A 23,500-nucleotide genomic window follows, 5' to 3' on the forward strand; every position below is an offset into this window, starting at 1 on the left:
ATGAATCTAAACATTATAAGAGAATTAACTATTGTGCTTAATAATGCTCAAATTGATGTTAATGTAAAATTAATGTGGTGGGGATGGGCCTCCAACATTCCCCATGGGGCAGGGATGGGGAATTCCTGGCATCCCCGCAATGAGGACGAGGTGGGAGTGGGGATTGATGTTGAGGGTGGGGATGAGGATGGGGACGGTGAATGAGATCCCCGCCCCACCCCGCCCTATTGCCATGCCTAAACTAAACTATAAGGTTGGAACTTGGAATATATTTATGTGTAAGCCTGCTTGTGAAACTTGTAGCAAGACTTTATTGATAAGTTCATAATGTTGTTACCTTCATACAAAAACGAAGGTTGTTTTAATGGGTAACATTCATTATCTTTTCAACTTTTTGATGAGTTACTCATTTGGTTGTTCCATCTGTTGGATTTGATGCACAGTTGTTTCATCTGAAGACACGCTTCAATCCAAGATACTAAAAAGTTAAAACTAAAGTTGTAAAGGTAATAACATGAAGTTAATAAACTTTTCTGTTACGCTTGAAAAAGTAAGGCTAACGCAGAGCCCTGTCAGCGTAAATGGTCAGAGTCTAGGCATATCCTATAGCCGTTCAGACACAGCCACGTTGCATACTGACGTGAGCAGCATGCTTCTGCCAGTGTAGTGAGTACGCGCTAGACTGACGAAAGGTTGGAGGCCGTCCACGTGTCCAATTCCTGTACTAAACAAGGAAATCACTCAAGTGGGTGAGCAACGGGACGCAAAGAATGATTTGCACGGTATATGTCCCCTTTTTACGGATTCTATAATTATTACTCCAATTCATCTCACTATAAATAGAGAGCTCCTCTGCCGTTTGTGGGATTGACTCATTTTTTACTCTGTAATAGCTAAATTCTCTCTGTAATAGGTTATTCTCTCTTCTGTAATCACTTGCAAGTCAGCTCGCTGAACGCGACCTGACCCTTGATGCGTGTTTCCTACAACATGTAATATGTAGCAAGTATACTAATCGCTTAAGTAATATAATGATGAGTAGAGTATCGTTCCCACGAGGACAGTTAGCTAAGCACTAAGTCTACTAATGTTATCAAGTTGAAGCAAACGACTTCTTTGGATTGAGGGGAGCTAATTGCAATTAAACTTAACAATAAATTTTAAACTAAAATTTAACTAAGAGGGCAATATTAAAACACGGAATCAATTCAAGTAAAATAGGTAGGGTTTTGACTTCATTTGGATTTTATGGGTTAAACCTAAAAATTACACTACAATCACATTCATACGCAATGGTTGTAAATCGAACTCACTAAGATGTTAACATACCCTCTCGGGCTATGTTTTCCTATTCATCCTTATTAACCTTCCGCACCCAACAATTTGAAGATTAACAACTCCGAACTCATTAAGCAAAAGAATCCTAAAATGATTTCATTAATTCTTGAATCTATCTCTAGCATCCAATATTATAATGGTGATTACCCAAGAAGCATAACATGACTCATTTCTCAATCTCATCATGTTCATCACAATATCCATTAAAACTCAGAGTAAACACACAACCAAAGCATACTCATATGAAAGTAAAACAATCAAACACTTAACCCATTAAAATCCAAACTACAATCAAAACCCTAACCCAAAAAATGGTTAGTTCATAGCTAAATTAACAATACAAAAACGAAAAACAGAAATAATCAAGTTCAACATAATGAAACTAAGATAAAAGATAAGAAATCTCCCCAAAAGATGAATCCCTTAGTTAGAATCGAATCTTCACCCTTGTTACAATCCAAAATCGAATCAAAAACTCATCCAAAGCATATGTAAAAGCTGTTTAACCTAAAAACGAAGACTCCTGGACAAAAGGCTTAGTTTTCCTTTTATACCTTGCCCAAAAGCACGCACAAAATGAAACTGTACATTTAACAAAACTGCAAATAATGACCGTCGCCGCGGCGAAGAAAGAAACAGATCTAGAGCGTCTGGCGTACTTCGCCGCGGCGAAGGACAAATCTTCGCCGGGGCGAAGCTATTTGACGAGTTCTGAAATTACAGAACTGCCACTCTGCTTGCTTCTTCGATTCCTTCTTCGATTTTCGATGCTCTCCCTTTGGAACAAGCCTCATCGTGCTTTATCCTGCTTCAGAACTCTCCTAACTTCTGAGATCCGCTAACTTTTGAGTCAAAAACTTCCAATTTTGTCCTTATTTGCATAAATTGTCCATTTTAACCTGAAACACAGAATGTAAAGAATTAAACAACAATTCAGGTCAAAATGCACCACAAAGTACTTGAAATCCGAATAAAAAGACAAAAGAAAACTGTATAATCCACGGATTATCAAATACCCCCAAACTAAAGATATGCTCGTCCCCGAGCATACGGTACAAAATCAACGAAACAAAAACATAAACAATGACGAAAACACAAAACACAACAAAACTGGAAAATGAACAAAACTAACAAGACTCAAATTCAACAAACAAATTGCCTAGAAATTGCACAAGCCTCAAAAGTTGTTGAAAAATTATAATAAGGAAATATTCAACACTCCAAGAAGTTATAAGCATTATCGACAGTCTTCCTCAATCGGTCCACCAAGTAGGTGATCCCCACTTCAATCCACATTTCAACTTCCCGGATTATTTTATGCAAAAATGTAAAGTTTATCAAATGGTGACGGACTCCATAAGCCTAAATATCGAACTACTCTCCACTAATGAGGACTAAACAAAAATGAGAATCAAAAGGTCTTAAAAAGGTTGTAACGTTAGGCTTGGATAGTGGGTTCCAACAAAAAGGATAGGAATCACAAAGTAAGAAAACTCGGTTTTCCTAATGCAAACGCTAACGTCTAATCGAACTCCACTTCTTCTTAACCACCAATTGAAATGTCTGCTAATTCACCACCCTCAAAACTTTCATTTTTCTTATTCCCGAAACCATAAATGCGGGGGAGCTTCGTTTAAGGTGTACGTGGCGTTGTTACACCAGAAGTTGCCAAGTACTGTGACTATCCTTCTGTTCTTTATTGTCTCTTGCCTTGGCTCAAGAAGAAGATGGAGTTAGCCCCAGATGTCTACCTTTTAAATGTGGAAACCTGGGAAGCATAGGCTTTCCCTTCTTAAGTGGAACGAATTCTGATTGCGGATTATGGAAGATAGATAAAGGTTTCAGTTGAATAAAGATTGGCCATGGTTCTATATTACAGGGATCTCTCAGACTAGCATGGTCTCGCTTCAAGAATACGAAACAATACCACCAAAACCTTTGGGCACTTGTGCCTTCAAAAATTTGAGCATTCCTTTTATATCTTTGAACCATTCAATCAAACCTTTTTTAGATGTCTCGGTAATAGAAGTATTGCAAATTTCGTTCAGGACTGCAAAGACTCCAAACAGTTGATTGGCTACCAAAACGGCTCAAGTGATGATGAATTCCAAAGACTTAATTCCCATTGTTCTGTGATTCAGCTCCTAATGAACAAGACTCAAAATGGTGTCGAGTTCCTTAATTTATATACTGGTTGGTTCCGTCTTCAACTGAATGTAAACATAGCATGTCAAAAGTGTTATCAGACAGGTGGCCGATGTCAAATTAACAGCAAGGGCCAATAACCAATTTCAGCGTGCAGAAAGAACATGTATAAAAAATAATCTGTCTAATTTATTTTGTATTTATTGCAACAAACATGGATGTGTGTTGGAATATGAACACTTTTTGGTAATTGATGAAGATATTGCTGGAGAAGAAAAAGACAAGCAAGAAGAAAAAAGGAATTTAAGTTTTAGCCAAATTTTTATTTTAGGACTTTGTATTTGAGAATATTTGCTTTCCTTTACTTTGAGTTGTATTAGGAAAGAAGAATTGGTTTAGGATTTTATTTTGAGTTAAAATATGAGAAGGAATTAAATTAGAGGAGTTTTATTTGAAATATGAATCCTAGTAGAAAATGAATGTTCAATTCTACTTATAAATAGAGAGGTTAGGACCAATTTAAGGTTATGAGAAACTGTATAAGAGAAAAAGAGAATGTGAGGACACAAGGGTTTTGATGTAAGGGTACTATAGAGTAAATGGCTTCAGGTATCAGGTAAATACTAAGGAGTATTAAACATCATAGGAACAAGATGTCCGCCTATGTAAAGGGTTGATGGTGTTGTATTGATAAAACACCCTAGGGTGGAATTCCTGCCTAAGTACTAGGTTGATGGTGTGATGCACTCATGTATTGTGTTTTGAAAATCATTGTGGATCTCTCTCTTCCGTAGATGTAGGCAAGTTATGCCAAACCACGTAAAATATTGTGTTTTCCCATATTGTACTGTTTTTTATTTTATTTTTTACTCCAATTTTTAATATTGTGGGAGAAAATTCACAAATTATGCTTGTGAAAATTCATAGAAGATTTGGTTTAATCTCCAGTAAAATTCAGAATAAGAAACACAACATATTTGCAATTTCATATCTCATCTAGTGAAGAAAAGTAACAGCTGTATATGGGCATGTCTGTTAATTTTAATAGTAACGTATACGACTTTATTAGCAACTTCTATTGCAGGTCAAGATGGAGAAGATGGAAAATTAGGTCTGAATCTGGTCCTATGACTCGGTAATGTATCTCCTTGATCAAATATTTATTGATATTTTCTGCTTATCGTTACGAAATTATAATCTTCTTCTTCTTCTCTGTTATATCCCTCTCTATCTCATTTATAATATAATCTTATTGTTCATATATTGTGTGTATATTGATAGTGAGATGAAGTATAAAAGCTATTCAATAACCTTATTAAAGTTGAACCCTTGGTGTTAATTAATCTTTAGATAAGAAACTACAAAGGTTTTACTGTGTTTGGTTCTCTGTTTTGTTCTTCTGTTTTTCTACAGAGTTTCAGATTATAAGTTGCACTTTCATTCTTGTGGGCTTTGTTAACTTAACTAGAAGTTTCGGAGCAGTCTCTCACAAGTAAGATGTTTATAGATATGGATGATGGTTTTGTAAATGGTTAGAGGGAGAAAAAAATATCAATGTTGAAGTTGATCACACCATTGAAATATATTTACCACATTAGATTTACCAGCATCTTGAAGTAGAAGAAGAATTTGAGCTCCAAGGCAATGAATTCCGTCTGCTGAAAGATAGTCTGATAATTTCTTAATCAGCTGAAAAAAACTTATCCCTAACTTAATCCTTCTGCCCTTTCCTCCTTTTTCAACTATAATCCCCATTCCCCAAAAGTTAAAAAAGTTTTCAAATTTTAGGCAAATTCATATCTATTTAGATTTTCAAAAAAAGACAAACACAATCTGAGTTTTCCTCGTAACCTTATGACAAACACAAAATGCAAAGAAAAGCATGGGAGAAAAATTAAAAAGAAAGCAGATAGCAATATTGCATTAACACAATTGAAATATGTAAGGCATTTGCACACGGAACCAGTTCCCTTTCACCTACTCATGTCTTTGATACCTCTGAAAAGATTAACAACTTTCCCATGAAGCCTTATTGCAACATGGAAAATAAAAGAAAAGAAATAAAACAATAAATGAAGAGCAGTAAGGCAAAGCTTGTAAAATCATATGAAGTGCTCACTCTCTTCACTCTATATTTACTAAATGAAATTCGCATTTTAACAGACTCCAATGGTTGCTGGGCAGACTGGGAGCTAGATGCGGCAAAAGGTTGAATAGGTAGTGGGTGACGATGAAGCAGCAAGGTTGGAGTGAGGGGGAAGCTGCCGGCGACCAGAAAAAAACACCACAACAGCAACACAAACACTTCTAAACAGTAACCGATCGATCAAACACCAAAAAACTAGCAAAACGCGAAAGAACAGGCCGCAAAACGTGACTATCTCACGGCGGCAGATGCAAGTCATGGGCGGCAAACGGGGAGTGGGGAGGGCTAGTGGAGGGATGGGGATTCAGATGGGAGTGAGGGCGGCATCCATTGGCGTCCGAATCCGGCTCGTTCTGGCTTGATCCGACGGCCGCTGGGGTGAAGGCGGGCATGGGAAAGAGGAAATTCGAGCCAAAAATGGGTCAAATCCGGCTGGGGATGGAGGAGGATGGTGATGGGCGGTGAGATAAACAGAAAAGGTCAAGGAAAAGGAAAAGAAAGACGGTAAGAATGCCGGTGGCGGCGGCGGCTGCTTTGAAGAAGAAATAGACATCAAAGCAAAGTGGGAAGTGGGTGTTTGTCATTTCCAAACTTTTTGGGCACAAATTCTCTTTACGACAAACTATGAGTGGGTGCTTGTCGTTTGGCTGCTAACAGTACAAAAAGGGATTCCTTTGCTAGTTACTTTTTATAAAATGTGGGTTTGATTATTAGTGGATAAATAACCGAAGGAAAAAGAGTTTTTAAGTCTCCCCCCTGCAATTTCCAAGTCAACTGGCATGTTTTACTTTTGAAGGAGAAGCAACTCTGCTTCTATATTGAGATGAACTATGAAGAAACGTTAGGAGATAGAAAAGTTTGGAAAAAGGGCTCGTTTGTGTTGTGTTGTGTTGAGTGTGGCTTATGCATAGTGGATGACTATGACAAAACGTTTCAGAAGATTCAACTGGGGAGTCATGGGCTATGGTTTTATGTTTCAAGCATCTCTCAGGATAATATGGTCACGCTGCGTGAGCAAGAATATCCAAATCACTTAGACAGTGATAACTGCGACTCCTTAACAAAGTTGAGTCTTCCCATCACTCATTTTCTCTCTTTTGAAAATCCCTACAACCAAACCTTATTCAGATGCCCTCTAAATTATGTTAAGCCCACAAAGTCCGGTTCGGTCTGCAATGACTCCAAATACTTGTTTTTATACTTTTCCGCAACTGATGAATTGCCAAGTTCTATATTTCAATCATGTTCACTTATTCCCTTCCATATGAATAAGACACAACAGTGTTGAATTTTTCAATTTGTCAGCTTATGATTTCACCCTGGAAGTAAATGTGACAAAAGAATGTCGTGATTGTTATAAGGCGGGAGGGCAATGCCAAACTGATAGCGATGGAAATGTTAATTGTTTAGTGACAGTTATTATAGTGAAGTACTAGGACTCGTTCCTAGGTACTACTTTTCTACTTTCCATGTTTTACTTATTGGTTTCTTGTTCTTAGTTTACTAGCATTTTTCATGGATTGATGAACTGCGTTTAGTTTAGTTTAGTTCAAGTCTAGTGAATTTGGACTGTCCTTTCTGGGTTTAGAGAAAGTAGCTTAGTTTGCTCCACTTCGATCTATCATCTATATCAAACAAGAAACAAGATTGTGATTGGTATTAGAAAGGATAAACACAAAAAAAAATGTTAATCACACATATTTCATATTTCTTATTCTGCATGTGTCATTACACTATAAAAGTTCAAGAGAGTTCAGAAGAAGGAAGGAAACCATCATGCTGATATCATCTTCTTTCATAAATCAATGACTTGTTTTCTGTCACTAACACAAAATCTAAGGATGAGGATGTGAATTGGAGTAATTGCCTGTAAATATTTAGTTGCTGCACCTGTTAATTGGAGGATGTAAGTTGTTGAAGCTGAATTTAACTGAAATGACTAGACACAGTTGGATACTGTCAATAGAATAGAGTCCTATATCTGAGTCCAGCTAACTCACAATTCTTTGAAAACTAATTCTAGGTCTAGGTGCAAAGTAATCCTTTCGAATTTCAAGGTACTTGATAGAATTAGAAATACATAAAAGATTAGCATGGTCCTGCACAAGCTTAGTATGACATGCATGTTTCCACCTGTGTATAAACTCCTGTAGAGCAATAGCTACCATAAGCCGAACACTAAGCGATTCTAAGTTAATGGATAACTTGAGATTGAACCTTACCAGTTTCTATATTGTTGATCGGTAAACCACCGTGTTCAACAGGATTCTGTGGTGTGATTGTATTGCTTGCTGTTGCAGAACATGTTTGTCTGTTCTGTATGAATTATTTGTTCAGCCTTGAAGTTCAACTCTGAGGTACTAAATCCCGTGTCTCCATCAGATTCCTTGTGCATACTTTTCTCTGCCCCGCTACCTACTTTAACTGCAAAGACTTTTCAAAGAAACAAGTTTGTCCTCATAATAGTCTCATCACAAGATAACTTGAATAAATCCTCTGCTTTATGAGACATTTTAGAGAAGATAACCTCTTCCAAATCAGATAAAGATTCTTGAAATGTCAATAGATTTCCTGTGCTTACATTTGCTGCCCCATTGCCTACTTCACCTGGAAAGACTTTTCTTATCACAATGAAAACCACCTCTTAATTTAGAGATTACAATGGCCCAATTTGCCCATCACTTTCTTTGTAGAATTTGTTCCTTTTTTGCCTCGATTATCAGGAAGTAATTAACCCAAAACGCCACCTTATATGTTTTTTTTTCTCATAGATTCAAACCCGTTTTCTCTTTTCACCACGTTTTCTTAACTTTTGTCACAGGCCGCCAGAGCATCGCTTCTCCAAAGTTTGTGGACATTTAGCAAAGTTTCTCTTTTGTTTCTGTTGTGAACTTGTGGTGCATACAACTAATCCCTAGACCAGCCAACATGAGTAGAGTAGTGGAGATGTTGGAAGGGAGATCATTCCTTGCAAATTCCACCCAACCTTACCTATCTTCACCGGGATCAGCCCCAAGAGATTCTACATTAACCTACTAAGTTAAGTAGTTCCTGAAATGATTTATTAATCAACATGCATCTTCATACTAAGAACTGTGGCTTCAGATATATTATACATTTTGAAATTTCTCTGTTGATTAAAACCTCTGCTTTTTGACTCCGTTTTAGTAACTACTTTATTCATAGGCACTAATGATCATTGGCTTGCTTTGCTCCTTCACCTACACTTCAACCCAAAACGCTAAGAAATTACATATATTTCATATATAAATCAGCTCTAGATCGCAATCAATCTTGTAACAAATCCTAATGATTGAAATTTGTTTTTCTCCAAAGAAGAAAACAACTTTTAGTCTTTTTCTTGCTTTAGTAACTTTGGCCTTAATTAAACCACACAAATTTTCTCCAAATTTGTCGACCATTTAATAAGAATCTTTGTAGTTATCAACAATCTGCACAACAATTTGGGGTCCACTATGTTTCTTAGTAAAGAATTGTTTTTCCTAATCAGCGAGGACTTATCCTTTTTTTCAGGCTAGCCTTGTCTAGACGTGTCAAATGTTGAAGAAAACAACTGGATGAAGTTATCATCGTCAATCAGATGTCACAGTTTCTGAAGGCAATGAGTCGTGTCTTCCCAGTACTATTCTCCGGGAGAGTAGTTGGAAGTATTGCATTAACTATTGCCGGAATAGTAAAAAGATTGCCCATTGGGCAGCTTTTAAGTCTGTTTCTGCAAGAATTCTACCACTGTTCAAGTCAACTGACGTGTTTCAAAGGATAAGATATTAATGATATGATTAAAATATTCACCAAAATACTACTTTATAACAGTATTTTATAATAGTATTTTAGTTGAGAGTTGTATAGCATGTTAGGTTCAGAGAAAGGAGTGGAAATGACTAATTGCACAGCAGGACTATTTGTCATAGGTCCTCAAATACTTCATTCATTAAGTTCCTATTCTTTTTGTAATGAAAAAGATGGACAATCATCTTATGGCCATTATTTTGTGAATTTTCTGATCTCACAGAGCCATAGGGCCAAGATTTTTCCACTTCTCTGTCGTCTATCTGACCGCGTCAAGTAAGTAGCAGACTGCAGAGAAGGCCACTTTAAGCCATAATAGTCAATCGGTCTAGTCTTCTTGTCTTTGGCCGATCAATGAAAATGGATATTCTTGCGGAGTACGAGTGTGATTCACGCGAATGCCCCAACTTCCACTTGTTTCCTTATGTTTTTTTCGCAAGTCTTTCCCGTGCAATTTCTACGTCAACTGGCTTGTTTTGTTAGAAGCAAGAACAGAACTACAAATAGAAGTAATACAAGGATTTGTTAATAGTAATAGCTGATGGGTCTGGCAACTTATCATGTGTTCTTTCTTCTTTCTCATTTTACTTCTTTGCTTGGCTCAATCGGAAAAGAGGTTGAATCCTAGATGTCCAAGTTTCCATTGTGGTTTCCTGGGTGATGTCGGATTCCCTCTCCAATCGAACGCATCCGGAGTGTGGTTTGCTGATTGTAGATAACTGCACTAAAGATGTTCAGAAGATTCAGTTGGGGAAGGGTGGCCCTGGTTTAGTGTCAGTGCCATCCTCAGGATATATGCTTAATCTTAAAGAAGGAATTTAGAACAATCGAAGATCTGTAGCCCCAAATCCTTCAAAACATTGATTCTTCCCCTCTCTCTTTTCTCTCTTTTATTTGCCCTACAATCAATCAGCGTTCCATGCCCCCCGGTTACAGGCTCCCCGAACATTTCGCTTCTGTTTGCAATAACTCCAAAGGCTCCGTTATCGTGTACAAAAACCCAACAATCATTTTCCAAGTTCTCCACCTCGCTGTACACCTTTTAACTACCGAGTGAATATGACTCAAAAGTGTTGAATATTCTGATTTGTTTATGGGTTTTTCTCTCTGAAAGTGAATGTAACGGATGAATGTTATGATTGTTTTTTGCGGGAGGGCATGTCAACTGATAGCAAGGGAAACTTTAGATGTTTTGTGACAGGAGAACAAACTCCAATATATCTTACACTCAAAGAACACCCATCACAATAACGGTGAAGTGCTACGATTTTGTCTTGGTTAAATACACGCCTTGCTTTCCATGTTTTACCTATTGTTTTTCTCTATCTTATTTGCAGCTTTACATAGCATATATTCGTTAATTCTAGTTCCATAACAACAAATTTATCATGACTTTTGTTACATTCATAATCTTGAGAAGAACTTGGATGATGATAAGTTGATCAATCACTCCAGTTGTTATGGTTTAAACTAAAACCACTTATTTGTAACTTGTTGCAGGGATGGGAAAAGGAAATCAGGAATGAAGCTGCATCGGACTTGGTAGATTCCCTTTTAACCAAATATCTTTGTGGCCATCTTTTCTGCTTATTCTTTTCTTCTAGTTTTCCAGAAAGCCTGAAATCATCTAGGCAATTGATTTTAAGGGCATTCACTGTATTCAACTCAGAAGTCTAGAATTTATCTGAATCAGCTGTTGAAAACAAAACAGAGGATCCTTCTAATAACCATTAAAAATTGTCTTAACAATTTGTCATCTTTATCTTCTGATGACTCCTTTCAAAATAGTATTAAGGTCTCTATTCGTGTTAAAGACTTATCAAAAGTTGCAGCAAAAATATAGCCATCAAGTCCCTTTTCCTAGAACTTGAACTATATAAGTTAGTCTTGCAAGAGATTCTTTCTGCATATATACAAATATTTGTGGCATTGACACCCTCCAAATTAACCATTCCAAATTGTCTTAACGATTTGCCATCATTGTGTTCTGCTGATTCATTTCTTCAATTAATTGCAGCCGTAGCAACCATTGCGACTGGTATATTGATAGTTCTGGCCTTTTGCTCTTGGAGAAAATTGTCACCACATAATGCCATGGTCGTCTTCATGAAGAAAACTAAGAATTACCAAAACATTGAGGCATTTTTAAGGAATCATGGATCACTTCCTCTTAAAAGATATAGTTATTCAGATATTAAGAAAATGACCAATTCATTTAGACACAAGCTTGGCCAAGGAGGATATGGAGGTGTTTATAAAGGTAGGCTACTTGATGGTCGCTATGTAGCGGTGAAGAATTTAATTGATTCTGAAGGTAATGGTGAAGAATTTATCAATGAGGTTGCTAGCATTAGTAAGACTTCCCATGTCAATATTGTCACTCTTTTAGGTTTTTGTTTTGAGGGTCATACAAGAGCTCTCATCTACGAGTATATGTCCAATGGATCTCTTGAGAAGTTCATATACGAAAAAGATCAATCCCAAACAAATCATTCACTGAAGTGGGAAACACTATACCAGATTGCAATAGGCATAGCTCGAGGATTAGAATACTTGCACCGTGGTTGCAGCACACGAATTTTACACTTTGATATAAAACCTCATAACATTCTCTTAGATGAAGATTTTTGTCCGAAGATCTCTGATTTTGGTCTTGCCAAAATTTGCCCCAAGAAAGAGAGTATTATATCAATGACAAGTGTACGGGGGACAATTGGTTATATTGCTCCAGAAGTATTTTCTAGAAACTTTGGAACAGTCTCTCACAAGTCAGATGTTTATAGCTATGGAATGATGGTTATAGAAATGACAGGAGGAAGAGAAAGTAACAATGTTGGAGTTGACAATAGTAGTGAATTATATTTTCCACAATGGATTTACGAGCGTCTCAAATTAGATGAAGAACTTGGACTGCAAGGCATTTCAAATGAAGAAGATAAAGAACGTGTAAGGCAGATGATTATAGTGAGCTTGTGGTGCATACAAACCAATCCTTCAGACCGGCCAATAATGAGTAGAGTAGTGGAGATGTTGGAAGGAAGCATCAATTCCTTGCAAATTCCACCCAAGCCTTTCCTATCTTCACCGAGATCAGTCCCAAGAGATTCTTCAATTAACCTACTAAGTTAAATAGTTTCGGAAATGATGTATTAATCAACATTCGTATCTTCATACTGAGAACTGTGATTTTAGATTCATTAGTACATTTTCAAATTTATCTAGTATTAATACCTCTACTTTTTAACTCTGTTCTGGTAACTACTTTATTCATAGGCACTAAATGATCACTGGCTTGCTTTGCTCCTCCATTTACACCTCAACCCAAAACCGCTAAGAAAACTTCATATTAGTTCATATATAAATCAGCTCTAGATCAACAGAAAACTACATTACTATAAGCATTACGTAACCTATTGAAAAGTGTCTATTAATAGTGTCTGACAATTTAACAAATACAGTTAATGATCTCTCATATTTTATATTTATTTCCTTCATATTTATTGTAAGACCTGGGAAAGCAGTGTAGCATATAAGAATCTAGCACATTTTCAAGGTAGCATAGAATGGTGTGAACAAAAAGACATTGATGCATCTCCATATAAAAACAAAGTAAAGAATTGATGACTTTGCGAGATTGAAATAACTTATGGGAAACGGGGAAAAATTGGTGGGTGTGACTCGTGGGTGCACATGCATCACACACCGCCAAAATCGAAACGTGGCTCTAAATAAGAGGATAATAGAAAAGAACAAGTATTCTTGTGAAAGGTGACGTGGTGGCCCGCTTTGTGTGCTAGTTGTTGTGGTTTTGAAAGAATCAATGTACGTGAATTATACAAGGGTGCCTTTGGTTAGGATCCGTTACTCTAATAATACTATCTTATATTATTGTTCATTATCATATTTGGTTAGTAAATAATAAAAGATTTTAGTCTGAATACCATCATTTTTTATATATTCTAAGATTACTTGATAACTTTAATTTTGTTACAATTTTATCCATAACTAATAAAATATTTGGACATTATTATCCTTGTAGTTTGACCAAATTAAATCCCCAAATTGATTTTTCACCAAATCCATTATATATCTAATCTAACCAGTTAATAATATAATATAATAATAATATTAATGATATAATATTAAAAAAGAAGAGCAATTCAAGGGAAAGTTTCTTCCAAAATTCTTTTATTTCTACCAATCAAACATATTAGTTATTTATATCTGTCAATTTATTTCAATCTAACCAAACATGTTTAATATAACATTTTCAATAATCTTCAAGATAATTTATATTTCCTTTAATATAATATTCCGGATAATGAATAAGGAGCAACGTGATAAACAAGTTGGCCCATGCAAATGATTTAAAATACTGAACATGTGCATAGGTCTAGACGTGTCAAATAAGTTGAAGAATCCTCTCCTTTATTTCCAATCAACTGGCGTGTTTTGCTTTTGAAGGAGAAGCGACTCTGCTTCTATATTGAGAGGAACTGTGAAGAAACGTTAAGAGATAAAGAAGTTTGGAAAAATGGCTCGTTTGTCTTGTCTTGTGTGTTTGTTGTCTTTCATCTCTTACTTCTTGGCTTGGTTCAAGAAGAAAAGAGAATCAATCCAAAATGTCTACCTTTCTCTTGTGGTTTACTTGACGAGATCGGCTTCCCCTTCTCCAATGGAACTCATCCCGAGTGTGGCTTATGCATAGTGGATGACTGTGACAAAACGTTTCAGAAGATTCAGCTGGGGAATCATGTGGGACATAGTTTTATGTTTCACGCTTCGTGACCAAGAATTGCCGAATCAGTTCGACAACAGCAGCTGCGGATATTAGAGAGTCTTCCGATTACTTCTCATAAATTGTTGTAACTGCTTCTGTTTGTTTAATTTTTTAATTTGTGTTTTAAGTTACAGCTGTACACTTATCTTTAGGGATACGTTTCCAATCTGTTACAATCCTTTGTATTTATATATGCTACTTTAATGTGAAGCCGTGTGGCATATTTCCTCTCCTCTGTTCCTCTATTTCTCTCATTGATTATATGGTATCAGAGCATTTAATTGCTACTGCTCTCTTCTCCAGCCACCAGTACCATGACAACAACCAATAATTCCAACTCTCCACCTGTTTTTCAAAACACAAATGAACTAAACACATCTCTCATCTCCATCAATATCTCTGCCCAAGCCCCACTCAAACTCACCACAACCAATTACATCTCCTGGAAACTTCAATTCCACACTCTCTTTGTCGGCTATGACCTCTTAGGATAGATAGATGGATCCAAACCTTGTCCACCCTCCACTATTACTCAAAACAACACCACTGTACCAAATCCTGCTCAGAATGCCTGGATTAGACAAGACCAACTTATCCTTAATGCTTTAGTTGGATCTCTTTCTCCCACAATTATCCCGTTCATCGCTAGGGCCAAAACATCAGAAGAAGCTTGGTTGATCCTGGCAAACACATATGCCAAGCCATCTCGAGGGTGCATCAAGCAGGTAAAGAATCAAATTAAAGATCTAACCAAGGGGTCTCAAATTGTTACAGAGTTTCTTCAATTGGTGAAGTGTCGGGCTGATGAACTTGTTATTCTTAGGGCACCAATGGATGAAGATGACCTCATAGACAAAATTCTTTATGGTCTTGGGGATGACTATAAAGAGCTTATACATGCAGTTCAAGCCCGCGATACCATGATCAAGTTTGATGAGTTCCACGAAAAGCTTCTAAATTTTGAAGCGTCTCTTCAAGGTGCAAAATCTGAACCCTCTCATTTTCCAGCCTCAGCAAATCCTGCAAATCGTAACACTACAAGTTGGCGTCCCTCTTTCAACTCTAGTAACGCCAAAAATAATTGGAGTCCATCAACACACTCTGGTAACAACAGTACAAGTTGGCGTCCCTCACCCCATACCAACAATCGCTCCCCCGCGTTTCCTAACGCTGGACAAAACTCGTCTCGTAACCAACGACCTCCTTCTCGACCTTACCTTGGTTATTGCCAGATATGTGGAATATAGGGGCACACTGCAAAGAGATGTCCCTTTTTTCGCTTGGTGCCAAATCAACCCAATACAACTCCAGTTGCACCAGTGAACAACACTATGACACCTGGCAACCTCGAGCTCATTTTGCAGCCAACACTACTCCCACCACTCCACAATGGCTACTAGACAATGGTGCTTCTCATCATGTCACTACCGACCTGAGTAATCTATCTCTCCACACACCTTACAATGGTTTAGATGACATTATGATTGGTGATGGATCGAGTCTTCTTATAACTCACACTGGTTCTACTTCTTTTACCACTCATAACACATCATTTAAATTAGACAATGTTTTGTGTGTCCCTAGCATAAAAAAGAATCTAATTTCCATTTCTCAATTTTGTACATCAAACAATGTCTCTGTTGAATTCTTACCATCCTCTTTTCATGTGAAAGAACTTCGCACGAGGGCAATCCTTTTGAAAGGTCACACGAAGGATGGGGTGTATGAATGGCCGGTTTCCTCTTCCCCAACATCTCCATTAATAACTTTTTCTAGTGTCAAAACTTCTTCATCTAAGTGGCATCATAGATTAGGCCATCCCGCATTTCCCATTTTAAAACATATTGTTTCGCATTATCAGTTAGATTTGTCTTCCTCTTTGATCTCTGATTTTTTGTGTAATGCTTGTCACTGCAATAAAAGCCATAAATTACCTTTCTCTACATCTACTGTTGTCTCCTCTCAACCATTTGAAATTATTTTCTCTGATGTGTGGACTTCCCCTGTTATCTCCCATGATGGTTTTAAATATTATGTCATATTTGTTGATCACTTCACTAAATACATTTGGTTTTATCCCCTTCAATAGAAATCTGAAGTTAAAGACATGTTTATTAGATTTAAAGCCACTGTGGAAACACACTTTCAAAATAAAATTCATACACTTTACTCCGATAATGGTGGTGAATACTTAGCTCTTCGACCTTTTCTTGCTACCCATGGGATCACTCACCTTACTACTCTACCACACACTCTTGAACACAATGGGTACTCTGAAAGACGTCATCGTCGCATTGTCGAAGCAGGTCTCACTCTCCTCTCTCATGCATCACTTCCTTCAACATTTTGGACTCATGTCGTTGCCACTACTGTTTACCTAATAAATCGTATGCCCACTCCCACACTAAATCTATCATCTCCCTATGAAAACATTTTTGGCTTTTCCCAAACTACTCTAAACTTAGGATTTTCGGTTGTTTGTGCTACCCATGGTTACGTCCTTATTCATCTCACAAACTTGAGTCTCGTTCCAAGCCTTGTAATTTTTCTAGGCTATTCTCTTACTCAAAGTGCTTATCTATGCTATCATCCTCCCACATCTAGAATGTATGTCTCTCATCATGTCAAATTTGTTGAGTTCATCTTCCCCTCTCTTACTGTATCAATGCAATCTGTCACTCCACAACCCAACACCGTCTCCACATGGATTCCTCCCATCATCACAGTTCTAACCAACCAGGCTTCCACCGGGACATTCAACACACCATCTGCAGTTCAACCTCAAGGACAACCCTCATGTGATGCTTCGTTCCCTACTACCAGCATAACCCCACGCATACCACATGAGTCTCCTATCCAACCTACCATCTCTATGCCTTCACCTGAAATCCAACCAACCACCTCTATGCTTTCATCTAGAAACTTAATGTCTCCACACAACTCTCTCACCCTTGTGATGTCGAACCAACCATTGTGACACAAGCCCTCAAAGATCCAAAATGGAGTTAGGCCATGTTTGAAGAATATGATGCTCTTGTTCGAAATGGGACATGGGAGCTTGTCCCATCAGATTCTAGTCACAATATAGTTGGATGTAAGTGGATTTTTCGAACTAAACATTACTCTGATGGTTCTATTGATAGGCACAAAGCACACTTGGTTGCGAAAGGCTCTCATCAACGACCAGGAATTGACTATCATGACACTTTTAGTCTTGTGGTGAAGCCTACTACAGTCCGTTTAGTGCTTAGCCTTGTTGTGAGTCGTGGTTGGTCTCTATGACAACTGGATGTAAACAATGCCTTTTTGCAAGGTCATCTCTCTGACGATGTTTATATGTCCCAACCTCTAGGTTTCGTTGATTTAGATAATCCAACTCATGTCTACAAGCTTCGGAAAGCAATTTATGGGCTTAAACAAGCTTCAAGAGCATGGTACCATGAACTTCGCAAATTTCATATTGCTTCGGGTTTTCAAAATTCTCATGCCAATACATCTCTTTTTGTTCTAAACATTGGTGGTAACCTTCTCTATCTTCTGGTTTATGTGGATGACATTATTCTTACCGGTAATGATGATGCTATGGTTCACAAGTTTATGCAACTGCTTTCTCACCAATTTTCTCTGAAAGATCTGGGACACTTATCATATTTTCTTGGTGCGGAAGTTATTCCAAATGATCACGGTATACTGCTCTCTCAACGACGTGACATTGTTGATCTTCTTACTCGTACAAAAATGATGGATGCTAAACTAGTACATACTCCATTACCTACTAGTCCTCCTATTACATTGCACTCAGGTTCTCCTCCAAGGATCCCACAGAGTATAGAACAATTGTTGGCAGCTTACAATACTTACTGATCACACGACCAGACATTGCCTTTGCTATTAACAAGCTTTCTCAATACATGCATCAGCCAACTATAGAACATTGGATTCTTGTGAAACGTCTCTTGCATTATCTATGTGGTTCCTCTAGTGATGGCATTCAGCTTTACCATGATTCACCATTCTCTTTACATGCCTTTGCTGATGCAGACCCGCTCTCTCTACATGCCTTTTCCGATTCTGACTGGGCTGGCAACAAGGATGATTTCACATCTACTAGTGCCTATGTTGTTTACATTGGTTGTAATCCTATCTCATGGAGTTCCACGAAGCAAAGAACAATTGCTAGATCCTGTACGGAGGCTGAATATAGGTCAGTAGCTACCACAACTACAGAGCTTAACTGGATAAGTTCTCTCCTTGACAGAACTTGGTGTTGTTCTTCTTCAATCACCTATGATTTATTGTGACAATATCGAGGCAACCAACTTGTGCTCAAATCCAGTTTTTCACTCCAAGATGAAGCATGTTGCCATTGATTTTCATTTTATTCGTAAGCAAGTTCAAAATGGCACTTTATGTGTTTCTCATGTTTTAAGTGATGATCAGCTTGCTGATGCCCTTACAAAACCTCTTCCCAGGTCTCGGTTTCTTTCACTTAAATCCAAGATTGGTCTCGTCACACGACCCTAATCTTGAGGGGGCATATTAGAGAGTCTTTCGATTCCTTCTCATAAATTGTTGTAATTGCTTCTGTTTGTTTAATTTTTGAATTTGTATTTTAAGTTACAGTTATACACTTATCTTTAGGGATACGTTTCCAATTTGTTACAATCCTTTGTATTTATATCTGCTACTTTAATGTGAAGCCGGGTGGCATATTTCCTCTCCTCTGCTCCTCTGTTTCTCTCATTGATTATAGCCGATCCTTACAAACTTTGAGTCTTCCCATCTCTCATTTTCTCTCTTTTGAAAATCCCTACAACCAAAACATATTCAGATGCCCCCTTCATTATGTTTAGCCCATAGAGTACTTCGGTTTGGTCTGCAATGACTCTAAACACTCGTTTTTATACTATCTCCCAACTACTGAATTGCCAAGTTCTATATCTCAATCATGTTCAAGTATTCCCTTCCATGTGAATAAGACTCAACACAGTGTTGAGTCTTTCAATTTGTCAACTTATGAATTCACCCTGGTAGTAAATGTGACAAAAGAATGTCGTAATTGTTATAAGGCGGGAAGGCAATGCCAAACTTATGGCGACGTGTTCAACAGGATTCTGTGGTGTGATCGTATTGCTTGCTATTGCAGAAACATGTTTGTCTATTCTGTATGAATTATTTGTTCAGCCTTGAAGTTCAACAACTCTGAGATACTAAATCCTCTATCTCTCATCAGATTTCCATGTGCACACATTTTTTCTCTGCCCCGTTACCTACTTTAACTGCAAAGACTTTTCAAAGAAACAAGTTTGTCCTCAATTAATAGTCTTATCACAATGATAACTTGAATTTAAATCCTCTGCTTTATGAGACATAGTTAGAGAAGATAACCACTTCCAAATCAGATAAAGATTATTGAAATGTCAATAGATTTCCTTGTGCTTACATTTGCTGCCCCATTGCCTACTTCACCTAGAAAGACTTTTCTTTATCACAATGACAACCACCTCTTAAATTTAGAGATTACAATGGCCCAATTTGCACATCCCTTTCTTTGTAGAATTAGTTCCTTTCTTGCCTCGATTATCAGGAAGTAATTAACTCAAAACACTACCTTATCTGTTTATATTTTTCTCATATATGTCAAACCCATTTTCTGAACTTTTGTCACAAGCCCGCCAAGAGCTTCGCTTCTCCAAAGTTTGTAGACCATTTAGCAAAGTTTCTCTTTTGTTCAGTAATGAAAAAATGGGCAATCATTTTGTGGGTATTATGTTGTCCATTTTCTGATCTCATGAGAATTATACGCGTTAAGTAAGCAGTGGAGACGACGACTCAAAGACTTCAAGTAAGTCAATCGTCAACTCTTTTTGTAGTTACTAACTATTAGTCTTTTGGCGGACCAATAAAAATTGATTTTTCATGCACTGTATGTATGTGATTTATGCGAATGTCCTGTCTTGCCCTTGTTTCGTTCTATTTTTCTCAAGTCTTCCCTGTGAAATTTCCAAGTCAACTGCCGTGTCTATAATGAGAAGAACTATTATGTTTGCTTTTTTTGCGAGAGAGCATTGTTAGAGTCATGAAAGTGACTCTATTTTGGTGATAAAAAGACCCTATGTGTAATTGAATTGAAGTTATATTGAGACAATTAAGAGAAATTATGAATTTATGTTTAAAAATCATATTTTGAGTTTTTCTTACTAATTTGGCATGTTTGGATTGAAATTTGAGATTGTGTAAGTTGATATTAGGATGTGATTTATTTTCTAGGGTTGACATTGTCTCATATATGCCATTCAGGGGTCAAATTGTCATAATCTTGGGGTTATTTTTGTCACTTTCAAACGTGTAGGGACCAAATGGTAATTTGCCAAATTTTGTATAAAACTGCAGCTCATGGTCGCAGATTGGGTGGCTGCCGCCCACCAAAACCCTTCACCTTCTCTGATTAGATTTTGGCTAGCTTCTATGGTGACGGTTAGTCTTCCTCATGCACAGATCATCACCATCCCGTCATCACCGCCGTGATAACGCATCTCCCCCGCAAATCACACTGCGTTTTCCAGTGACGCTTTGCATTCCAGCCATGTTGGGCCATTTTTTGATGACGTTTGGGCTCCCCAAGACTTGATCTTCCTTCCCCACAGCCAGATCTAGCACTTCCAAGCTTCAGTCGCTGCAAAAACTGTCGGAATCTGCCAAATAGCCGCTATGCCTCTTCATATTCTAGCCAAGATCTCGCTCATTTCTGGTGACCTTTCACCTCCCTACGACCTGATCTGAACTCCCCATCACCAGAGCTTTCCATCGGTACCTTCGAATCCCATTTCTGCCACCATTTTTCGAAAGACCAATCAAAAAATTAACGTTTTTCGACTAGTGTGAATGTTCTTATTCCAGGCTGTTCGCTAGTCATTTTTGCCCTTTCTTCGCATCATATCGCTGTCGGTTACTTCCTCTCCGCCATGATCAGCTTCGTTTCCATCGTTTCAGCCTCCATCATCACTACCATGAGCGGCTGAGTTCCCAATTGTCTGTTACGACATAGGCGAGATCGGGATTGACGCCATTGCTTTCCTCATCAGCTCTCGACTAGTTGGATGAGCCCGAATGTTGGAAATTTGGTTAAGTTTCTTGTATTCAGATTATATTTATTTTCGTTTCAGTTTGTTTGCGATGCTTTAATATTATTCTGATGCTCGACGTGCTGAATTGCATTGAGAACGTTTATTGATGTATAACTTTTCGCATAATTGAATGTAAATTTGAGATTATTGAATGTTGATTATGACTTTAAATTGCTTCGGTACTAATTGCAATCAAGTTGTATTAGCGTTTAATATCATTTCTACTAGGAATGCATTTGTTGTGTAATTAGTTTATTGGATGATACAAGTTGATAGGTTGTACTTGTTAACGTTGTACCAACTAGTGGTGTTTAAGGGTTTAACATTTTTCGATTAGTCGATGATAATCTTTAACCAATCGATCTGTAACTAAGACGACGGGGAGACATGATAGATTATACCTAGATTGCCGGGAGATGTTTTTATTTATTTGCCTAGCCTTGTAGGTTTAGGAAATTGAAGAGCGATGAGAGGAATTGTGAGAGTTGGTCTTGAGTCAAACCGAACCCGTAGCGGCAATGCTTTTAATATTGTGTCTTAGTTAGCAATTTATTTGATGCTTTTTAATTTCTTGCAAGTAATTAGTTTCCTTAGTTTTAATCAATCATTCTGCCAATTTCTCTTTCATTAACTCAAATATACATTAGGTCATTAGTCTTATTCTCTATGGATTCGACCTTACTTACCGCTAACTACGGTATTTAGGTTTAATTTAGTGGCCGTGACAACAGGTTCAACAAAATTTTGGCGCCATTGCCGGGGAGCAACATGCTTTTGACTTTGTGTGTATTTAGGTTTGTAAATACTTTAAGTCTAATTTTTCTACGTTCTTTAATTTTCATTAGGACAGTTTCATTCGTGTTGGTTTTATTTTACAGGAAGATCGCAATTGGGGAAACGTTGCAGTGTGTCATGTGCATCAAAGTTTAAGCGTGACTTGATTGTGATATTCTCTAATCTTTTTAGCTTTAGTTCTTTTTAGTTCTTGTTAATCGTTTGTGTGATGTTTGCATGTTTCGTGTTCATTTAGTTTGCATGTTTGTATTAGTTTTGCATATTTTGTTTTATTCATAGGATTTAGTTTTAGATTTAGTAATAATTNCTTCCGTAGGGAACCCTTTTCGATAATTCATTTACCTATTAAATGAATCATCTGGACAATTCATATACATACTTTATTTTAAATGCATGACTGAATAAAGGAAGCAATTTACATATATGAATTGAAGAACTCTTTCTTCTATTATTTATGATATATATAGATACAAGACAAAATGCTCTGAAACCGACAACACGAATGGTTTCTAGGGCATACACTAATATACACTAACAGATGCAAGTCATGGGCGGCAAACGGGGAGTGGGGAAGGCTAGTGGAGGGATGGGTTTTAAAGAGAAGGGATGGGGATTCAGATGGGAGTGAGCGTGACATCTATCGGCGTCCGAATTCGGCTAGTTCTGGCTTGATCCGGCGGTCGCTGGGGTGAAGACGGGTCACAGGAAAGAGGAAATTCGAGCCAAAAATGGGTCAAATCCGGCTAAGGATGGAGGAGGATGGTGATGGGCGGTGAGATAAACTGAAAAGGTGAAGGAAAAGGAAAAGAAAGACGCCAAGAATGCCGGTGGCAGCGGCAGCTGCTTTGAAAAAGAAATAAACATCAAAGCAAAGTGGGAAGTGGGTGTTTGTCATTTCCAAACTTTTTGGGCGCAAATTCTCTTTACGACAAACTATGAGTGGGTGCTTGTCGTTCGGCTGCTAACAGTCCAAAAAGGGATTCCTTTGCTAGTTACTTTTTATAAAATGTGGGTTTGATTATTAGTGGATAAATAACCAAAGGAAAAAGAGTTTTTAAGTCTTCCCCTTGCAATTTCCAAGTCAATTGGCATGTTTTACTTTTGAAGGAGAAGCAACTCTGCTTCTATATTGAGATGAACTATGAAGAAATGTTAGGAGATAGAGAAGTTTGGAAAAATGGCTCGTTTGTGTTGTGTTGTGTTGAGTTGTTTGTTGTCTTTCATCTTTTACTTCTTAGCTCGGCTCAACAAGAAAAGAACATCAATCCAAAATGTCCACCTTTTGGTTTACTTGGCGAGATCGGCTTCCCCTTCTCCAATCGAATGCATTTAGAGTGTGGCTTATACATAGTGGATGAC

The 23,500-nt window shown here is 37.5% G+C and overlaps 1 protein-coding gene across 1 annotated transcript; it reads left to right on the top strand.

Moving 5' to 3' along the window:
* Positions 1–11,518: 11,518 nt before the first annotated feature.
* On the top strand, positions 11,519–14,708 carry LOC116109764 (PR5-like receptor kinase). The gene is made up of 2 exons (XM_031395989.1): positions 11,519–12,528; positions 14,657–14,708. The coding sequence occupies exons 1-2, from the start codon at positions 11,534–11,536 to the stop codon at positions 14,706–14,708; spliced, it is 1,047 nt and encodes a 348-aa protein (XP_031251849.1). The 5' UTR covers positions 11,519–11,533.
* Positions 14,709–23,500: the final 8,792 nt, after the last annotated feature.

The sequence above is a fragment of the Pistacia vera genome, unplaced genomic scaffold, assembly GCF_008641045.1.
Source record: "Pistacia vera cultivar Batoury unplaced genomic scaffold, PisVer_v2 Contig59, whole genome shotgun sequence".
Lineage (NCBI taxonomy): Eukaryota > Viridiplantae > Streptophyta > Magnoliopsida > Sapindales > Anacardiaceae > Pistacia > Pistacia vera.